Raw genomic sequence first — 22,668 nt, forward strand, 5'->3', positions numbered from 1 at the left:
TGGAAAGCAGCAATGGGCGCCAAATTTGAAAAACCAAAATGTGTGATTGAGCTGAAAGGGAATTTAATTACAGCAGCTGTGCGAACCTCCTCCTTAAATCCTCCGTAGAGTAAAAATGGGAGCAAAGTGAGGGGACGAGTTATCCTCAAAACATATGCTTGCGCATTCCTCCACGTAAGCAGACTTAAGTGCCCTCAGAATTTTTTCTGAGATCAGGATAGTGAAAGGGGCTAAGCGTGCACAAAGCCGCTTCGGCGAGCGAAGCTGAGCGGATGGAGATAGTATAGAGCGCAACGCTGAGCGCCGAACGCGCGCTGGGCGTTTGTGCAGCAAAATCGCACCTGCCTAACGCATTGCGGCGCGCCAGACTCGGCGTCTGTCTTACTTATCGGTGGCAACAATGCACCGTGGTAACTACCGATATTTGTCGGCTGAGTGTCTGGAAGTGATAAACGGCACGATAAAAGGCAACAGAACCGTGGGCAAAGGGGTATTCGAAGTCGTGGGGAAGACCAGCGTGTTTGCACAGCTGACAGCAAGGAGCTAGAATGGAACGGTGAGTGCTCTGTTAGCTCTGTGGCGATGTTTAACAGTCACAGCGAGCGTGCCCTTACGCGCTGCCTGCTTTCTTGCCTGTCTGATTGCTAGTTCCATTGCTTGTTCGCAAACTTGCGTCTCGCTTGCCTATTGGCGACGTAGCTTCTTCGCCGTGTGCGCGCGTTTGACCTTGAACCTACCGATAACCAGGTGACAGATATGACGTCACTCAGCCGCCGCCGCAGCCGACACCGAGCGCTCGCCTCTGTTTCTATAGGTCTCCGGCGTTCGTTGGCGTTGACAACATTCTAGACTCCGATGATTTTGAGGAAAGGAAGTGCGCATAACTGGCTCCCTGTGTCAGTGGACGTCTCAGTCGCGCTTTGAGGTACGTGGCGGTAGTGAGAGAGATATGTGGGCTGCATGCATTAGCGCTAACAACGTTGTGAAAGACACGCGGCACTGCAGCAATAGACCGCAGCGTTCATTGGGTGATCAAGCTGTCGCGATCAGCCATTAATTTCCTGCGTAGATGAAGCGCACAAAGAATAACATGAGACAGGCGCTACTTGCAACTGTTTGTTGAATTCGGGACCGGCTTATCATATAGCCAAGAGGAAGGCATGGTGGTAGGGGAGACAAAAACAATACAGCAAACAGCAGGTAAATGACACGTGCGAGGACAAGAATACTAAGCGGAGGGTACAAAAGGGAATCAACTCTTTTGAAACTTATCTAAAAACACTTCTATTCTTATGAATGACAAGCAGTGGGCGCTAACACAGGACCTCCCGCTTTTTCTAATCCTGTGGGCTTCTAGCAATTCACGGGCAGTCTTATCTTTACTTCGACATAATATCGTATCTTGGAGCTTTGCTTCAGAAATTGGCTGCTCTTCTTTACCACAGTCCATCGGTCATGTTAAAACGGTGTGCCGTATATTACGATCTGAGCTATGGCGACAGGTTCGCCTGTTCTACGATTGGCTTCATCTAGTATGCTTTTCCCTGGACCCTATGACCATCGCCGGCATGAAGCTGCAGTCCCTGCGGAAGAATTTTTTTTTTTTTGTGGCAGAACACTTCTTGTGCTTCCGAAAGGAAGCAAATAAGCTCAAGACGGCGGCACGGCATTTCAGATCCTCGGGGGACCATACATTCCGGAAGACATCGCTGGGGTACTCAGGAAAGGTCCAAAGCACAGCGTCGAGCCGAGGATCCCGAAACATGACTTCCTTTCCCTGAATCGACGAACTTCCAACAAAACCGCGGCAGAGGACAAAGAAAGGCGCTTGCTCGACTGTGTTGACAGTCTTATCAGGATGGTGCCTACTAACGGACCGCGCCAACGAACTCCAAAGAAACTAGTCGTGGATGTTTTCAAGGTCAATGACCTACGACTCATGTAGGAGGACAAAGAAGGAGGCTTCGCCGCCTTGCCGCCAGGCATGTTCAGCGAAAAAGCAGTCCAGGCTATTAACAAGAACTTCCAAGACCACTAAACAGAAACATGGAAAGGTAAAAAGTCGGGCAATTTCTTTATGTGAACAACTCGTCTTAGAGAAGCTCGCAAAAGGTATATATTCAGGACAGCAAGCGCAATAGTGGGGGTGTTTTGTTCACTTCGAAGACACACAAGGAAGGTGTACAGTCGCCCACAGACTAAACACGAATGATGGAACGCGTGGCCTGGACTGCCGTCAGCGCCACGAACCGATAGTCATCCGGTGCGAGATAATGCTCTCGGCAAGTTTACGGTGGCTGGCGATAGCTTATGCGCAGCTATCTTTGACTGCTTTTTCGCTTGTGCCTGATTGCCGCGTAGACAGCGCGCTCGTCACGGGGGCGTTTCTGCGCTTTTTGCTTTGCCGACCTCACTCAACCTCATCAGTTAAGGTTGAGGTCTCCTTAGACGCCCTCACCTCAATTTTTTTTCAGGCCACTGCTGACTTCACTCAACCTCACCTCAACCTCAAATGGTGAGGTTGAGGTCGGCTGCTCGACCTCAGAAAACAAACGAAAAACAAAACAAAAAGAGAATAAGAAGTTTTTCTGGTAAAAACAATTCTGAAAATCCTGTGAGACAGGTAAGTCACAAATGATGATGGTATTATTTAATAAGGTGTGCACAGACACTACTCATGTGCACGCAATAGGAGAATCTTATAATCTGGGATGAACCCTCATAGAGTGTATGGCCTGCGGGCAGGGGTGTCCCATACGCGTTACCACCAGTACGTCGGTGAGTACTTTATATGTGTCAATATTTGGCAACCTGCTTCGTGTATACTCGTTCGTATTGGAAGCCTCTCGCTCATTCACGCACGAACCGGCAATTCACAAACATAGACCTTCTGCACCATCTATCAGAAATTGGGAGGAGTGGGGAGGTATTCATTATACTCCTTTCAGGCTTGAGAATAGTTACCGAATATAAAGAAACTGGTCGTCGATGTACTTTCTAACGCGATGGTTATGCAGACGCATATCAGTATATTTCGATTTTCTAGCTCTATCCGGTATAGCGAGAATGCTTTTTTCAGTCCTCTATATGTTGCCTTCGAAAACAGTTAACAAGCTGCGACCGTAGTACACAAACAGAGGCACGTTGTATTTATGTCTCTGAAGAAGCGAGCGGCTTCTTTTTTAACGGGAAAGCATTAGATGGCTCACATTCAAGGTCATATCCGCAAAGAAGTGTCTGCAAGAAGCGGCACCATGCGACGTCACGAGCCGACGAGTCATGCGACGATGATGACGTCACATACTTAATTAATGCAGATGTAATTAGGTAGCGCTAAGACTAATTAATATAATTAGTGGTGACATCATGTAAGTGTGACGCCATACCAGGTCACGTGACCAGAGGTGGGCAACCTCATGAGTTTTCGACCTCATGCGGTCGACCTCAACCTCACACCGTGAGGTGAGGTTGAGGTGAGGTCGGCGACTGCTCGAAATTTTGTGACTGAGGTCAGCGAATCAGACCTCAGCCTCACGCGTGAGTTTGAGGTTGAGTGAGGTCTTCATTCAGTGGGGTCGAAATTTTGAGGTCGAGACTTTTTGAAGTTGCCACGTCTTACTCCGACGAGTGCCGCTTCCGAAGCGGAGTTGCAGCGCATCACCGCAGTGTTCATGCAATGATGCTTCGTGTTCCGTTTTCCCTGTTTGGACAACCGGATGTGCCAGTTCCTTCTTAGCTTCCGGTGCTGCACCGTAATGTCCGTTCATTCCGAGCCTACAGGAAGACGCACCCCTCTTGTCTTCCCGGAAGGAGTGTTACTGTCACAGCACGCCACTCTCCCTCCCCCTTGCCCCGCTGGCGTAGCACCCGGCTGCCTGCAGGTCGGCTTAAACTCCCGGAGCGCGCAAAGCACCTAACTCAACAAGCACGCAATAAATTCGTCGCAGTGCAGATGACCCCAAGCAAGACTGCTTCGTGTTCATGCTCGTTGCCGGCGCTGACGTCATGGCTCTTGCCTTGCAGTCGAATAAAGAGAATCCTGCTGTACTTAACAAGCGGACTTAACAGAAATTGGAGCAGTCGGCACAGGCGAGAGAATGTGATTCAGGTGGTCCCTAACAAGGACGCCTGCTGATTTGATTAAAAAAGCGCGAAGCCAGAAACACCTGTATAACACCGTTGAAGCTTTTGATCGATGTCTTCCCCTTTTGAATCTCACACTAATTCTGTATATTCCCGTTCCGTATTGAAAGCAGATGCAAATATAATCTCACCTCTTTATCCTTTTGAATAACCTCGTTTGTCTCCGGTTCCTTGTTCCTACTCGGAAATTCGCTTATTATGCCGAAACACCGCAACACGAGGCGTACACACCAGCATAGCGGCGTTGCAGCGGCGAAAAAAATGCAAAACTATAATGAATGTATGGTGATGTGGTAGCTGATTCCTTTTCCTTTTATTTTTTTACTGAGTATGTGTGAATGGAACTGAATACATGCTCGCGATGTGCTGCCGAGCCGCAGTTTCAAACCTTCTAATGTGACGTTTAATGGGGAACACTGTTGTTAATAAGAAGGTTTGAAACTGCTTATTATGCACTTTTGTTCGCTTTTGTTTTTAGTGTGCGATTTTGGTTTGTATGTTTCTTATCATTCTCTTTTTTTTTTCTTTTCTCGTATGGAATCAGTTAGGTTGGCGGCCTGCCTTGCAGACCACCAGGCATTACACGTTGTCTTTCCTTTAACTATTTTACAGAGACCCATCGTTCACCTTAAACGGCTTCGCAGAATGCTCGCGCGGTGCTCGTGGGTAAAAAACGCCGAAGGTGCTGGCGTACCATTGATTAGTTCAGTTTTAAAGGAAAACAAGTGATTGACTGAAGGCAGCTTTCCCAGACTGGTTTACGAAATGGCACCCAGGATTCTGCTGAGGCGAATGAGTATTTAGGTGGTTTTTTGTTTCCCGGTGGTGGGGCGAGGGGGGTTGGGGGGGGGGGTGTAGAGGGGGGGGGGGGGGCTCGGAAAAAGATTTCGCTGCAGGAAATTTTGAGCGGAGAGCCATGGTGCTCTTGAAAAAGAGAGCGGCTCACGTTGCCCACTCTAGGCCAGTTGTTTTGACACGTGTGATTTCAAAAGTTGGTACAGTGTTCGAAGACGTAATCTGGCCCTTTCTCGGAGTTCCCGGGTTCGAACCCGACCGCGGCGGCTGCGTTTTTATGGAGGAAAAACGCTAAGGCGCCCGTGTGCTGTGCGATGTCAGTACACGTTAAAGATCCCCAGGTGGTCGAAATTATTCCGAAGCCCTCCACTACGGCACCTCTTCTTCCTTTCTTCTTTCACTCCCTCCTTTATCCCTTCCCTTACGGCGCGGTTCAGGTGTCCAACGATATACGAGACAGATACTGCGCCATTTCCTTTCCCCAAAAACCAGTTTAAAAAAAAATGCCGTGGGTTCACCGAGTCATCGGAGAATTCCCAGGATTTCGAAACCATTGCCCCGCCGCGGTGGCTCAGTGGTTAGGGCGCTCGACTACTGATCCGGAGTTCCCGGGTTCGAACCCGGCCGTGGCGGCTGCGTTTTTATGGAGGAAAAACGCTAAGGCGCCCGTGTGCTGTGCGATGTCAGTGCACGTTAAAGATCCCCAGGTGGACGAAATTATTCCGGAGCCCTCCACTAGAGCACCTCATTCTTCCTTTCTTCTTCACTCCCTCCTTTACCCTTCCCTTACGGCGCGGTTCAGGTGTCCAATGATATATGAGACAGATACTGCGCCATTTCCTTTCCCCCAAAACCAATTATTATTACCATCGCCACCTAAAGGGAAGTGGCGGAAACGGGGGAGGGTCTTGACCTCCCAGGAACATCAACATCATCATCCTTAATTATTAGCTGCAGGTGTTCCTGTTTAACCGCACATTAATTGTATACGGTTGCTGGGTAATGTAGAATAAATAATAAATATTCTTGCAACTTTTAATTTGGTAGCATTATATCAGACTTCCCCGGGCTCATGAGGATACACTGTTAGCATCATCATCATGATCGCCATCATCTCGAGAGTCAAAGGCATGTGTCGTTGCATGATCTTTGCAGTATGTCATACATGAGAACTGGCGCGTTTACCTGCTGGACAATCCGAATGCCATTAATATGGACCGGGTTGTGGGCACTCTTTGTAATGCGTCATGGGCGCATGTGTAGTAATGTGGGATCCATATGGATCTTGAAATGGGGGTGGAAGGAGGGTGGATAGGTCCTGGTATGACGAGAAATGACATCGTTGTCACGTGAGTAGGTGTGATACCATATTACAGCATCGTTACATAACTAGGTTTGATTGCACACTACATCGCTGTCACGTGACCTGGTATGACGTCACACTTACATGTAGTCACCACTAATTGTATTAATTAGTCTTAGCGCTAGCTAATTACATTTGCATTAATTAAGTATGTGACGTCATCATCGTCGCATGACTCGTCGGCTCGTGACGTCGCATGGTGCCGCTTCTTGCAGACTGTTTTTTGCGGATATGACCTTGAATGTGAGCCATCTAATGCTTTCCCGTTAAAAAAGAAGCCGCTCGCTTCTTCAGAGACATAAATACAACGTGCCTCTGTTTGTGTACTACGGTCGCAGCTTGTTAACTGTTTTCGAAGGCATCATATAGAGGACTGAAAAGAGCATTCTCGCTATACCGGATAGAGCTAGAAAATCGAAATATACTGATATGCGTCTGCATAACCATCGCGTTAGAAAGTACATCGACGAGCAGTTTCTTTATATTCGGTAACTATTCTCAAGCCTGAAAGGAGTATAATGAATACCTCCCCACTCCTCCCAATTTCTGATAGATAGTGTAGAAGGTCTATGTTTGTGAATTGCCGGTTCGTGCGTGAATGAGCGAGAGGCTTCCAATACGAACGAGTATACACGAAGCAGGTTGCCAAATATTGACACATATAAAGTACTCACCGACGTACTGGTGGTAACGCGTATGGGACACCCCTGCCCGCAGGCCATACACTCTATGAGGGTTCATCCCAGATTATAAGCTTCTCCTATTGCGTGCACATGAGTAGTGTCTGTGCACACCTTATTAAATAATACCATCATCATTTTGACTTTCCTGTCTCACAGGATTTTCAGAATTGTTTTTAACAGAAAAACTTCTTATTCGCTTTTTATTTTGTTTTTCGTTTTCTGAGGTCGAGCAGCCGACCTCAACCTCAACATTTGAGGTTGAGGTGAGGTTGAGTGAAGTCAGCAGTGGCCCCAGGAAAAGTGAGGTGAGGGCGCCTAAGGAGACCTCAACCTCAACTGATGAGGTTGAGGTTAAGTGAGGTCGGCAAATTCTTGAAGTTGAGGTGAGGTCCAGATTTTTGAGGTCAAATGCCCACCTCTGTACGTGACAGCAATGTAGTGTGCCATCAAACCTAGTCACGTGACGATGCTGTAATATGACATCACACCTACTCACGTGACAACGATGTAATTTCTCGTCATACCAGGACCCATCCACCCTCCTTCCACCCACATTTAAAGATTCATATGGATCCCCCATTACTACACATGCGGGCATTACGCATTACAAAGAGTGCCCGCAACCATGCCCACATTAATGACATTCGGATTGTCCAGCAGGTAAACGCGCCAGTTCAGCAGGTAAACGCGCCACAGGATTAGAAAAAGCGGGAGTTCCTGTGTTAGCACTCCATCGCTTGTCGTTCATAAGAACGAAAGTGTCTTTTTAGATAAGTTTCAAAGGAGTTGATTCACTTTTGCACCCTCTATTGCAGTATCCTATCCCTCGCACGTGTCATTTACCTGTTGTTTTCTGTATTGATTTTGTTGTTGTTTTCTGTCTCCCCTTCCACCACGCCTTCCTCATGGCTATATAATAAGCCGGTCCCGAATTCAACAAACAGTTGAAAGTATCGCCTGTCTTGTGTTGTTATATGTCTGTGCGCTCAATTTTTTTTTTGCTTCATCTACTCAAGCTATGCACCAACTTGCCCGAGAACGTGTTCTGCAATTTAACTGCTACCTGCCAGGGTGGCAGGGTGGGCGCGCTGCCTATCCAGTGTGCGGAACGCACTGAACGTTACAAATGCCAAGCCGCGTCTACTTGCCCGCTACACCAGAGCTTTCGTTCTCTAATCAGGTTCAGCAGGAGTTAAATGGCAGCTATTTTTTTTTATTTTGGTTGTCGGTAGCACTTCCTGTAAATGTTTTTCTCTTTTTTTTCTTCAAAAATTAGTTCAGTCGAGCTGATGGTCTGCCTTCGCAAACCGCCTGTGCCTTTCTTCGAGTGGGCCGTAGGTCATTAGGTGCGTCAGAGACGAACAGTCTTCGAATAAACCCTTGTAATGGTATCTGGGCAAGAATCTGCCTTGTCAGTAAGTTATTGTTCAGCTTTCAGTGATTGCGGTACTTTGCATGTGGCGAGAGAAAAGGTAATTTAATGAAAGGAAAGGTGGCAATTTTCAAATGGTGACAAGCTCGTTATCTTTGACGCAGCATAAAAATTCCAAAAGTGATGGGCAGAACAGCGTCATTTGCGTTAAAAATGGAGGAAGAGTTGGGTGATACGAAAGCTGTTCGCTTTTTATTTAGCCGGGCACATTTCCTCCGTGGAAGACAGGGGCCGTCAATCTGTACTTTACATTCGTAGACCGCGGGGAGTCCTCATACCGCTCTTGGCGCAGTGCTAGTGCCCTGCAGCGGTTAAGCGATGCGCCAGTGCCCTGCTATAGCACGTGCTTGCACCAGTGGGGCTTGAATTGCTGTTTCCGAGTAAGCTCTCGCGACCAATCATTACTTTAACTGCACCTGCCACGGTGGTCAGTTTTGCTCACCGTCCGGTGGGCAGTTTATGTTGACGCCACACGGTTATGCAACCTAGATGACGCGCCTACATTCACTGATTAAACACCCGATAGTACATATGTATGGAATGGCATGAAATGTCATTTTGGAATATCGAGAAACACTAACGGAACGAAAGGTGCACGTCTGCTCATATCGAGCGCCTACATTTCTCCTGTACGCAACTGCGAGCGTTTCGCCACGCCACAGCTCAGCGTTAGCTAATCATATGCTCAGCACTTATGCTGGCTCTGAATTTTAAAAACAGGCTTTTTGAGGTATAAATAAAAATTCAGGGCAGCACTTCAGTCACCTCAAGTGCATCAAGCCGAAAGCGTTTGTGTCGTCCTGTTGAGCTCTCTAGCTCAACGCGATCGCCTCACGCTTCTCGAATCAGTTTCGGTTTCATGTTACGACATACTACACCTTCGTTATATCCGATGTATTCGTTATATCCAGTTTCAAGTTACGACATATGCCTTCTAAAACACCCTTAATAGGCAAGCATCAGGACTGCAGTATCGGAGGCCGCAGCATCCAAACCCATATTCATATTGCACGTTCAGTAGTGGAGACAGTATCAGATGAGATCGAACAAGTAGCTCTAATTCAGAGTGGCCTTGCGAAGGCCTTTGAGAAAGTTCGTCACGATTTTTTGCTTGCGGTCTTGGAGCATGCAAATATTGGAGATGTTTTGCTTAAGAGCATATGACTGTGCTATAAGGAGTCCTATACAAGGCTAATTGTTAACCAAGAGCTAACCAAACCTATTCCATTGTAATTATCTGCTCGCCAAGGCTGTCCATTATCGCCTTTTTTGTTTGCCCTATATCTGAACCCTTTTGCCTCAGTATTATTAACTGCGCAACTATCCGTGGTTTCTCCCTTGCGCAATGTAATAATAATAATAATTGGTTTTTGGGAGAAAGGAAATGGCGCAGTATCTATCTCATATATCGTTGGACACCTGAACCGCGCCGTAAGGGAAGGGATAAAGGAGGGAATGAAAGACGAAAGGAAGAAGAGGTGCCGTAGTGGAGGGCTCCGGAATAATTTCGACCACCTGGGGATCTTTAACGTGCACTGACATCGCACAGCACACGGGCGCCTTAGCGTTTTTCCTCCATAAAAACGCAGCCGCCGTGGTTGGGTTCGAACCCGGGAACTCCGGATCAGTAGTCGAGCACCCTAACCACTGAGCCACAGCGGCGGGGGATGGCGCAATGTAAAATTAAGATTTTAGCCTATGTAGACAATGTCACCCTCTTTTGTTCTGACAAAAAGTATGTGCTTGAGCCCTCTTTTGTTCTGACAAAAAGTATGTGACTGAACAGTTTTGTGAGGTATCAGGTGATGCTCTTAATCTAGGTAAATCTAAGGGGTTTTGTTTGGGCCCTTGGGATACAACGCCAAGTCATTATGGTGGCATAAGCTGGGATGCGGGACCCTTCACTACCTAGGGGTTCCTCTTCCCCAAATTCGCAACAGTGGAGCCTACTGGGATTCACAGATAGTCTCCAAGAGGCGACAAATCCAGCCTTGGATGGGTAGGGAACTTTCAGCGTTTGCTCGGGCTCAAGCCTGCAACATTTTTTTATTTGCAAAACTTGCCTATGTGCTGCAGGTTCTCCTCTGTGCGAGGAGAAATGTGCAGGTGATGCTCAGAATATTTGCTACATTCGTATGGCGCTCCAAATGGGAAACCATGCGTCGCGATAACCTATTTCTTTCTCTAGAGTCTTGTGGAATCTGCCTTGTTCACTTATTCGTACATCAGCTTGTTTCGCATTTTTTTCTTTTTCAAATCGTCAAACCGCCCTTCTTTAGTAGCTGTGCTTATTAGCCGTCTCAGTGCTCATTTGCCTTTCCTACTCGCACCAACTGGACACACCCGTGAGGGGCCTTAATGGGGATTCCTTAAGGAAGTTGCTGACACCTTCAATTTCCTCACTATGCGCTTTCTTTAGACTACCTGTATAGCGTCTCCAGAAGGCAGCTGACTCAGGCACTTAGTATGTGTTCCCTGTACCGTTGTATCGGCAACCTTTTCTGGAGTTCCTTGACACCAGTGTTTTAAAACGTGTTAAGCGAATGTGTATTTCTTCTGCTGCAAAAAACATTCTTCTTTAAACTGCACACATCAACGCTGCCTGTGAGGGCATGGCTTGATGCTAAGGAGAAGCTTGCGTCATGGTCGGTGAACTGCCGCCTGTGCTATACACCAGAGACAATTCACCATTGTTTTATTCTGTGCATTGATGCTGTGTCCTTCCGCGATATATTACAACGAACAATTAAGAAGGACAGTGACATCACACCCTGCGGTATCCGTTTTTTGCCTGTGGTGAAAAATTCTGTTGTGCCATATGATCTATTTATGTTGCTGGGACTATTTAGCCTCTGGAAGAGCCGCATGATGGACCGTCACGCCGAATCACCACGGTCGTCGAAACCTTTGTTTCGTGAATAATGCGCTTTGGTGTGGGGAGTACATGCTCCCCTACAAGAGCCACCTATCTGGCTCCCCTATCTGGATGCATGCGTGTGCCTCCCAGACTTTTGATGTTTTGGAAGGAGGGTTCATGTAGGGGTATTGTGGCCTGGTGTTTTGTGGCGTAAGCATGCTTAGACTTTTCTTTTCGGTACTATTTCCATGCAATAAAGAAAAAAAAAAGCAGGACTAAGTGGCCGAGTGGTTAAGGTGATGGACTGCTAATCCATTGGTGGGCTATATCAGCGTAGGTTCGAATCCCATCCTCGTCAAAATTTCCTTTTCTTTCATTTTAGTTGATTGACAGGTGGAGCGGACACTTTTCGTTTCGTTTCGGACACGTTTCCTGCGGACAGGTCTTGTGCACACTTATGAGGCAATAAAGGTTTTCGCCTTATAAAATGCTTTTGCAGCTCAGTGATACTAGTGCTGGCGGATATTAGAAAACAGGTGAGATGGCTTGCATATGACAGTCTTACTGTGCTTGCTGCAACCAGACCCAAAAACGCCAGTGAGCGCGCGACGTTGGTGCTGCTACCTACCGGTTATCGGCTAAAAGTCCGCGTTATCGCTTCGGCGTCTCTGCAAAAGGGAGCGGTACGCTGCTCAGTTCTAGGGAGCATGCTGTAGTTCAAAATATGGTTCAACCCACAGACCATATATGCTAAAATATTCGTAATCAACGAGAAACCAGTGGTAGCGAGTGGGATCCACTGTGAAATCAACCGTTATGTTGAGCGAAATTCGAGTTGTTTCGAAGCACGTTCTCTGGTAGCACTATCGTTGGCTCAACGACGAGGCGCCGGTCCCATTGCGTGAACGGTGACTCGCAAACAGTGGTGTTTTTCGCCAGCCGCTGTAGAGCAGTCCATGTATGTGGTTGAAAGCGGGAAATCTGAACCTTTACACAGCCTTCGTTAGGTAGGAAGCATGTTACAATGAAATACAGTTTAAACCAGCAATCAAAACCATGAATGCTAGCGAGCGTTTTATACTGGTGCTGCCATCTACACAGCATCGGCCAAAAGTTGGCGTTGTTTCGCTTCGGCGTTTCCGCGAAAGGTAGCGTTACTCTACTCACCGTTCAAATTGTAGACTGAGTGAAAATTCTTGTGAACTGTAGTGAAAACATTGAAAGAAATGGACATGGGCAATGCATGTAATGCGAAGGCAACATAACCGATGGTCATTAAGTGTAACTCAATGGATTCCAAGAGAAGGCAAGCCTTGCACGGGGCGACAGAAAGTTAGGTGGGCGGATGAGATTAAGAATTTTGGGGGGCAGGGGATGGCCGCAGATGGCACACGACAGGGTTAATTGCAGAAATATGGGAGCGGTATTTGCGCTGCAGTGGGCGTAGTCAGGCTGATGGTGATGATGATGATGATGAACACGCAGAAGCGCCACTGTGAAGTCGCCCTCTATGGGGACCGAAATGTGAGGTATTTCGAACCACATTTTCTGGTTGTATTAATGTTGGCTCAACGACGACACGGTGGTGCTATGAGGTTAAACTGGATGCAACGCGACCAAACGCGGCTCGGAAACGGTAATGATTTTCGCCACCGCCGCTGCAGAGGACGCATATACGAGGTTCGAAGCGGGAGATGTGTGAACATCGACTCGGCGGTAGTTAGGTGCGAAATAAATTTGTACAAGTGCTCCCGGCCGTCTGATTAACCATTCTCTCTGTTTTAATTGTTGTCAGTAAAATCTTCACTAATTTATCAATCAATCAATCAATCAATCAATCAATCATGGTGCACTGAAGCCATTTGAAGAAGCGTCACTTCAATAACCTTTTGAATTAAATTTACCGCTGGGACTCTGTTGTACCTAATGAAAGGAGTTTTAGTAACGAATTACAGTAGACTGCAACAGCCCAGCTAAAGTTTCAGGAATTAATAACGTGTGACATTCTATTGAAAATGCATAATTTGGGCGCACTCGCAGCAATTTTTGTCCTCAACTTCTCTCTTTGCACCAATGACATTACCCCCTCGGTATCCGGAGTCTCTGACGGCCACATCGAAGATACCCTCCAAACAGCTACAAACATGGCAGTAGAGCATGCTGACGCCATGAACCTGCTCTGTGCCGCTACTAAAGCTGAACTCCTTCTGCTTCCCTCATACCACCGTTATCGACACTCTCCCTCTATCCCTGTTCACGTTAATGATCATGCCATTTAAAAGGTCTCAAATTCGGGTACTTGGGCTTTTCATTCAGGCCAACCGACTGAACTCTTCAAACCTTTCGTACGGCTGTCATTCACACCCTCCGTTTCAAAGGGCGCTTGTCCAACAAGCACGGAGGTCTCCGTGAATTGGAACTTCTTCGTCTTGTCCAGGCCTTTGCCGTTAGCAGACTTATGTACTCACTACAGTACCTTCACCTTTCCCACGAGGAAATCGACGCCGTGTACATTCTTAATCCTCCTTTCCATGAATACACTCTTGGTATTCCCTTTAATGCATCCTACGAACATCTTCAAAGCGGCATCCTCAACCCCCACCCCCTCCCCCCTGAGATAGTAGAGGCTCACTCCCCTCACGGTGCGGCCGTCTTGCCCGTTCTACCACTGATCGGCATCTAGTTGAATCTCTAGCCATAGACTTCACGCCGATTACTCAGTCCAAGCTCACTAACCCCAATATTATTCATCAACACCTACACATCTCCCCTTTGCCCAAGAACATGCACCCTGTTCACCATCCACAACGACGTCAAAAGTGGGGGAAACCTTCAAAAACGCCTTTCCAGTGCCAAGGGCGGCCTCTATGTCGATGCGGCTGAATATCCCTCTAGCTTCTTCTATGCCCTTATAGCCGTGTATTTCAGTGGCTGCCCTAAAACTGCTGCCACCATACCACGCACCATGTACACCTCCTCTTAGGAGCAGGCGCCGGCCCTCATTCCTGCTCTGACCACCCCCAATATTATCACATCGTCAGTGATTCTAAATCAGCCATCCATAACTTAGGCGCGGGTAGGATATCCCGTCCAGCCCTGTCCCTCCTCCTAAAACACCATCCAACCCCCTCTTATCACCCTTCTTTGGACCCCAGCATATGCAGGCCTAGCTGATAAACAGGTGGGTCACGCCTGCGCCCGAGGTTTCATTGTCCGGAAAACCTCGCTTACTGCGCGGGACCGGCCGGCTCCTCTCCTTTCATGACAAATGTCACCATTACCACCTCAGTCGCATTGTAGACCCCCCCCCCCCCCCAAAAAAAAAAAAAAAACCACACACCGCAAAACCTCCCGGTATCGCGAGATTATGTGGCACCAGCTTCAGACTCGCACTTTTCCCGGTCCAACCTCCCGCCATCTCATGCTATCTATCCCTCCTCAGCTTGTAATTTCTGCCCGGCCAGAGCCAACCTCGACCACATCATGTGGGACTGTGTTCGTGACAACCCAACAGAATCCCTCGATATTCATTCAAAGGAGCAGTGGGAGGCTGCCCTGTGCAGCCCAGCGCCTGATCTCTAGGACAAGATCCTGGATGCAGCTCAGAGGGTAGCGGAGACATACCTAGTATAGGACCTTTCTCCCTCCCCCGCTGCCCCACTTCCTTTTTAGGATAAATAAAGTTGTCACTCACTCACTGTCCGCGAAACTTCGAATACTGCAATTCTGAAACTACGCACTTCTCAAAACACTGGCAGCGGCCTACTTTAACATTCAGTTTTCTCATTTCTACACCTGCTTTGGTATGGTATGTCTACGCGGCTTGCTTGAGAGGGCAAGCAATAGTCGTAAGTATTGGCTATAGCACGCAATCCTCTCTCAGTCTCTGCAAGAAGTTGAGGAGAAACCGACTTTCGATGCAAATCACACGATAATTTCATCAAGAGAAACACTGTGTCTGTAGAAGTTGAAAGCACTTGGCGGCCGAGCAGGTGCATGTGCCAAAACAGGAGCATAAAAGCAGGAACTCATCACCCAGTTTACGAATTTTTTTCATGGCGAATGCTTGAGCTCTGTAGGAAAGTGCTGCACTTTTATTAAAAATTCCACCTGCACAATACACGCATAGAGCTTCCAGCACTGTGATATGAATGTCTTCAGGAACCAGTTGAGTCCATGAAAGAAATGGCACTTTGCGGGACCATTAACTTCAAAAGCAGACATTTCCAGCATGCTGTGCTGCAGGCTTGGTGTGATCCAGGACTAAGTGAGGAACCATGACATTCGTGGGATTTTTAGGAGCGAGGGAGGGAGGCACTCTTGAATGCGACGAAGCGTGTGGACGGCGCGGAGAAAGTGCGGAATGTGACAGTGACTGGGAAAGAAGACATGCATGCTAGTAGTTTGTACAGTGGTGTGGGGGCGAGTTGGTTTTAGCGCGACGCAATATTTAATACCAAATAAGTAAGCGTGGAGAAGGACGCTTTGTGATCAGTGTTAACTGGATGTCGGGTGCCGGGAATGTTAGAATTGGATGCAGCTTGTATTTCGATCCGGAGCGTTCGGACATACATATAGAAGACTCAATTTCATCTGATAGGTAACAGCATCAGCTCCATGATTCTTTGTCGCGTCTTTTCCTTCCAGTGCTGGTACTCGCTGGATGGTTACTTGCATCTGAGAATGCATAGTGTGGCACAGGAGGAGGGAAAGCGGTTATGAAGTAGGGAAATGTGTGCTCTCTCACTCTGAGGAAACACCTCTGCTGTGCAGAAAGGTAAGAGATGGGCGGAGAGAAAGAAATAGTAGACGCCTCATTGAGAACATGCACCCAGTATAAGGCATCATTCTTCCATACGCCACGTCCTCGAGCCCATGGTGTCGTAACTCGCCAAAAACACGCCTCAGAACTGGGACATCGTGCCAGAACAGGTTTCAATGAGAAAGTGGCAGTGGTGAGAACATTTGAGCGTTGCAGGCTCGGAGCCAGGCAGAAATACAGCTCATGCAGACTAACTGAATGTAATTAACATTCTAGCATCTGTTCTTCAAACTGATGATGCGAATGTTTGTGAAGGTGACTTGGCGAAATGCTTGGGCGAATTAATAAGAAAATAATGTCGTAGCTGGTGCCCACCCACATCACGTGGGTCAGTCGAAGTAATTACGTAAAAGCGAGGTAATGCCTTTGGCCTTAGCGAAGGAATCGTTTGTTTATGCGTTCGGGCGAGCCTTTCGTGTCACCTTCCAACGCTCGCATTCGCAGGGTCGTTTTGCTGAGCGTTTCCTATTGTTATTTACCTCGCGAGGCAGCTATTTCCAGTCAAGGCGCACGCATCCCATACGGGGGAATCTGCGCCACACAAGCCTTGGAAAGGTCGGTGCACTGTCGCGCGGCTGTCTTCTGCTGATTGCTCTAGCGTCACAGATAATGAGTAAACAGGAGATAAAAATATTTTTGTAACTTCGAGTGCCACCGTTGTGTCGATCTCTTCGTCGTCAGTGACTGTTGTTCATTTTCCTAGAAGGAAAAATTGTTCACCGTGGCCTCTATGGCGAGTGAGTTAATATCAAGGCTCCTCAATGGTCAACAATCTCTTGGAAAATTTCACGTTCAGCTTTCATCGAACGGTGAACTCGCTTTTAATGTGTAAACATTGTATGGCTATGTTTGCGGTTTCGTGTCATCACGATAACTTTCGAAAGAATTGAGTTACAAGAAAAAAAAATGGTTGCATTAGATAGAGCATCAAAAAATCTCGCAGGGGAAATCATAAGGTACATGTGGGGTATTTAGTTAATTAATTAGAGCAAAAAATGTTCAAAAAGTGGGCGGGGCCGGAGCAAAGGTGACGCCAAATTTGAAAACACCGGAAGTAGGCGGAGCTAAAGCATGGCGCCAAATTTGAAAAACTGGAAGTGTGGACGGAGCGAAGTGTGGCGCCAAGTTTGAAAACTCAAAATGGGCAATGATGGAACTTAATTAGGGTCATTAATGGAAGCAACTTGGAAATTGGATGAATTGACGTTAATTCTCTCAATCAGATGATCACGTGACCAGTAGGCGATCGATCATTAATCGGTAAGGGACAGCTCGATAATGGTCGGAGGCAAAGAGGGACGAGGAGGCGTCAATGCTTACGCATTCCTCTAACGCGGGTGCCACAGTGATCTCATAATGTTTTTGTTGATCATTTATTTTGAACAAGAATTATTGCAAATCTGAGGAACCCTTTTGAAGATTACTGAGGAGGTGGGAAGTGCGAGCCAAGAGACACGAGGGACGGAAGCGCGTATGGTTAGCAAAACGTTTCTCCAAACTCAAAAAGCATAACAGGCTGACTTGTGGAACCAGCAGCGGTACCGAAATGCGTGACATTTCGCGGTGGAGCGAACCGATCTACGCAACAAGTGGAACCTCCGAGAGTGCCGTAGAGGACGCCACCGGTAACACGCTTGGCGCTCTTGGTGTGAGCTATCGAATCCTTTCACAATGCGGACGCCTGCACTTCAGTGACACCGATCCACGAATAAATTTTCATGCCGTCGTGTACTGCGATCGGCTAAGGTATTGCATGATGTGCACCATCACTGTAACTAACGACAAGAGAGCCGTGCGTCAATAAAATGGCACCTACGGACGCCAGCACATCTTGTACCGCGTTCACTCCATTCTGTAAATTCTGAACGTGAAAAAAATGAAATAAAATTTCGCATTTAGCTGGCTTAGTTATCGATAAAAACAATTTGTTTGCGGGAGACCACTCGCTTAGGATTTACCACGATTGCTATGTTAAATCCCGGCCATGGCCTCCCTCCAGCTTCACCGAATTCGGTTAGGTACCTCAGACAAGAAACTTCGGAAGTGGGAGAAGATCTAGGTGGTCACATTACAACCAAATTCTTTACCTAACACTGTGAGAGTTGTTGCATGCTGGAAGGGGCTAGAAGCAGCACGAGCGATAATAAGACGCATGTAACCCGAAGATCGCTAGAGCAAGGGACGATACCCCAGTTCCTTATCTGTAGGGCGCCCATAGCCGAGGAGTATGATCATATTCCGAGTGTCAGAAAAACAAGCAAACTGAACAAAAGACCCGGACACGCGAGCTCTAAATACAAAAGAAACTGGCGCGCATTGCGATAACCCCGTACATGTGCAGGGAAGAGTCTGCAGTTGGCAACGGCTTTCCCTGTCAACGCTCGGTTGCAGACAGGCGCCTGCGCAAACTAGTCGAGAGCCGCATATGATGGCGTGAGTGTAAGTCCTCTGTCCTTTTTCTGAGCCGCCCAAATGAACGGAGGTTTTCCCGAGGGGAAAAAATAGTGCATGACAGTTGTTGCTTGCCGAGTTGCTTGCCGAAGTTGCCGCCAATTGCTTGCCGCAACGGTCGAGCCCTGAATCTTGTTGCAAGGAGCCTATTCTTCCTGGAACCACGCAGCTTTGAAGTGGTTTTCGAACCATAACGATAAAGCTGCGCTTTGGAAGCTTAACATTTCAGCGTGACCGTTTCGCCACGTGACCAAGTTAAATAAGAGCTGTCGCAGACAATTCTTCGGCAATATCTTCGTAGAGTACTTTCTCGTGTGCTTGTGCAAAGGAAGAGGACGAGCTCAAGCTTCATCTGTCCATCGTTTTGTGTATGACAGGGAACCTACATTCCTTGAAAGTGTAGACAAGACAATTTAAGCATACCGTGATTGCTTTTTACAGTTTTGTTGTCTTGCCTGATTTCTGCGGTTTTTGGGAGCCGTGTAGCGAAATGCTAGTTCATTCAAGGTTTTTTTGTTTTTTTGTTTCCCACTTGTTTCTTTGCACATGTGCTGGCTGTTCCGACTAAATCGATCAAGATTAAAAAAAAAGCTAGTGTTCGTAGAAATTAAAATCAAGTGAATGCTGTTAGAAGATATGGAAATTACCGGCTTGTATATTTTCGTCCCGCCTACTTTAATAATTAGTTGACATTAATAGAATAACTTTTAAATACAGTTTTAAACGCTCAGGTGTGAATAGTCAAGTTGACGAGCGCTGTGAAGATGGTTCAACCGATGCAGTTCTGACGACGTGGCCTTAGCATGCGCTTTTTATTCGGCCAAATTGAAAGCCCAAAAAATTAAAAATAAAACATCCCCTGACAACATGCTTTGTGCACCCGAATGCGCTGCGATTAGAGCGCTTTCATCCACGACATGGTAAAACGCTGCGGTTTCGAGGCTTCAGGCCTGCCCACGAGAGAGCTTCGCGTTGCTGTTCGCTCCGATAAAAGCTCTAGCGCCTGCTGACAGCGTATTTTAATGCCAAATCATTACTAGTCCTATTACGAGAAAAGCCGGCGGTGCGTGTGTGCGCGTACTCGGAGATGGTACAGAAAATCCCAGCGAGGGCAAGAAAAATGGGCTGACGTCATCAAGCGGCCGTATGACGCACGCAGGAAGCTGAGCACCGTCACTTCAGACAATCCTATTCATGTCGTTCGCCTTTATGTACTCGCCACCGGACACAACCATGCGGGGCCAGTTTTCCCGACATTTGTAGCAAAATTGCGATGCAACCGTTATTGTCGCACAGCGTTCTGGGTGCTGTTATGCGATGTCTCGTTGTATGTAGCTTACATCTGCTAGTTAAGTTCGAGGCTAAATTGCGACAGGGATTCGAACCGACGACATATGCACCTTCAATCGCACGCCTTTCCAGACTTTCGTGTCAAATTGTGATGCAACCGTTCGTCATACAGCTCTCCGTGTGGTGCCATACGCGCAAACACTGACTGATAGAAAATAACTTTAATGCATGAACAAACATTCCTCGTAAACAATGTACCCAGGGAAAGCATTACTGTCCCCGAAGGTGTCGACGTGTTTCTGGTGGTATGTAGGATATCCTGTCTCTTCCGCTCTCTATAATTTAGCTATATCACACGAACTGAATCCTGCTGAACCATTTAATTCGGGCGGGGGCTCACGCCATCTAGCCATGTCTCATGAAATTTCACTCTTGATTTTAGCCGCCTGACAGATAACCTTCGCTTGGTTATTTCTACGCGCTTAAAATCTATTTTTGCTTCACTGCACTTAAATCTCATTGCTTTGAATAAATTAGCGCCGCTACTTTCAGCTGTAGGGTGAAGCCCTTCAAAGAAAAGTATCAAGTGTTCAGCATTTTCCTCCTCCTCTTCACACGCACCGCATAACGTGTCTATCTGGAGATACCTGACTCGATATGTCTTAGTCCGCAATACTACCGTTCTGGCCGCGGACAACAAATAGCTTACCCTAGTATCATCGTAGATATTTTCTTTGGCAATTTCCTGCTCAAAGCTCCTGTATGTTCCCAGCGACGATTTGGTCAGCATCCTAGTTTTCCACAGAGCCCTCTCTGTTTCTTTAATCTTTTTCTTAACTGATAATTCCTGATTTGCCCGTTAGGTCCGGGTGAAGCCTCAACCTGCAAACTGTGGCAGCAGGTTTTTTAGGGAGATTTCCTTCTGTCCACTAGCCACCTTCCAAGGTAGGGAGATAAAAATCTCTCATTACACTTGTAGGGAGATAACGGAGAGACGGGAGTAAGAATGACTCAGCAAAAATTAAAATGACTCGGTATGACTGGGCAAAATTAAATATTTTTGAAGCGGAGCTTGTGCGTGCAAGAAACGTTGATGCTTTAACCGCGATGTAAGTTTAACCGTTAGGAACGTGCCGACGTAGGCTGGACCATTTTGCCAGAGACCCAGGCGCAGCCCATATGGGCTAGAAGAGCAGAATAACAACGTCTCGGAAGAGAGTCAACGACTATCCGGCGATCCAACTATTTAACGGATTAAGGAATGCAACGCGGTGACAATACATCTTAAACGGGGACGAAATTATTGAAAAGAAGCAACGACATGCGGCAGTAGACGCTGAAGCGAATGATTTCTTCCGAACCAATCCAACTGCTCGCCCCTAGACGAGGGAAAACGTGTCAGCGCACCTAAGTCGCATTTCGCTTAACCGTATAAAAGGGAGGCCATTTTTTTCCCCTTCATTGCTCTTGCGCGAACATTGAACCGGCTTTCTTGAGCTCCCTCCGCAGCTTTTGCTTTCGGACCTTCTGCTGAATAACATCTGTAAGAACATATTTATTTATGTCCGATTGATGGATTGAATAAAGCAGGGATCTACTATAACATGCCTCTGAAAGCGCTTTTTTTTTCTCGCAGGTTACAAGAGAACGGGGACTTTATGAAGCATGAAGAAAATGAATTCGTGGGCTTGGACATTCTGCATAACGGCACAGAAGCACTAGAGCCCCGCGTTTGCCCTCCTGTTGCCGTAGAGTGGAAAGACATCAGTTTTTGTGTCCCAGTCGACAAAGGTAAATGGGCCATGACAATACCGTATTGCATTAGCCACGAGCTTAGTGCCTCTGTTTAGACTTCAGAAGCCACTTTATCAGTAAGCTCATCTTTTTGCACTCTTGAACCTCTGATACTGAAGGGAAAAGTTTTTTCTTGTTTGTCTAATGAGCAACTCATTGACATCAGCGACGCGACACACGCTTAGGAAACCTATACGCAGAAGGTGTGCTCTCCCAAGGCAGCTTTATTAGATTACGTCTTATTAGTAGGGGTGTCAGAATAGCACTTTTTCGAAACTGAATCAAATACTAACAGTGTAGTGTAATGATTCCCCTCAGCCGACGCGGTGGCTCGGTGGTTGTGGCACTCGGCTGCTGACCCGAAAGGCGCGCGGGTTCGATCCCGGCCGCGGAGGTCGAACTTCGATGGATGCGAAATTGTAGAGGCCCGTGTACTGGGCGATGTCAGTGCACGTTAAAGAACACCAGGTGGTCGAAATTTCCGGAGTCCTTCACTACGGTGTCCCTCATATCCTGAGTCGCTTTGGAAGGTTAAACCCCATTAAACATAAACCAGTTATTCCCTACCTATGCGAATATTCGTACCAAACGAATATTCCTACGAAACAGCGAAGCGCCAGTGGTGGCGTTACAAGTCGTGGAATTAAATGCAGCTATCGAAACACGTGAGACAGATCTCTAATTGGGGACATACAACACAACGTGAGCATATTAAATATATATCTGTCATGTCATACGCATAGAAAATTACCATTTGCTACAGATGACTAGCGCCAAATCCCAGTTGATAAGAGTTTGATCCGTCGCTTCTGAGATCGAGTATAAGGCAGGGTCTGCTAAACCCTGCTGAGCCCTGTCGAGTCGCCCATTCTTGAAGGCCGTATGTATGAGAATTATGACCGCAACCGCACGAGTAGACCGCGTCACAGTGCTGAACACTTTTTTCCGCACAGGACGACGTGGAAGCATGTTGTGCAGGGTTGAAAAGGGCCCTTTTCTGAAACAGCTGTTGATAAAAAGCGACAGCGTATCTCTATT

At 47.2% G+C, this 22,668-nt stretch overlaps 1 protein-coding gene and 1 non-coding gene across 6 annotated transcripts in view; both read left to right on the plus strand.

Moving 5' to 3' along the window:
* Positions 1–442: 442 nt before the first annotated feature.
* Positions 443–22,668, plus strand: part of LOC144136363 (ATP-binding cassette sub-family G member 1-like) — a 40,015-nt gene continuing 17,789 nt past the window's right edge. For 3 of the 5 annotated variants that reach the window (XM_077668634.1, XM_077668630.1, XM_077668633.1), the window contains exons 1-2: positions 443–556; positions 21,473–21,627. In XM_077668634.1, coding sequence (XP_077524760.1) covers positions 549–556; positions 21,473–21,627 — 163 coding nt within the window. In that variant the 5' untranslated portion in view covers positions 443–548. Of the gene's footprint in view, positions 557–18,436; positions 18,535–21,472; positions 21,628–22,668 lie in introns of all 5 variants that reach the window. The other 2 variants (XM_077668631.1, XM_077668632.1) reach the window with 2 other exon arrangements.
* On the plus strand, positions 5,499–5,570 carry TRNAS-ACU (transfer RNA serine (anticodon ACU)). The gene has a single exon. It is a non-coding gene; the product is annotated as a tRNA-Ser (tRNA).

Source organism: Amblyomma americanum, chromosome 6 (genome assembly GCF_052857255.1).
Source record: "Amblyomma americanum isolate KBUSLIRL-KWMA chromosome 6, ASM5285725v1, whole genome shotgun sequence".
Lineage (NCBI taxonomy): Eukaryota > Metazoa > Arthropoda > Arachnida > Ixodida > Ixodidae > Amblyomma > Amblyomma americanum.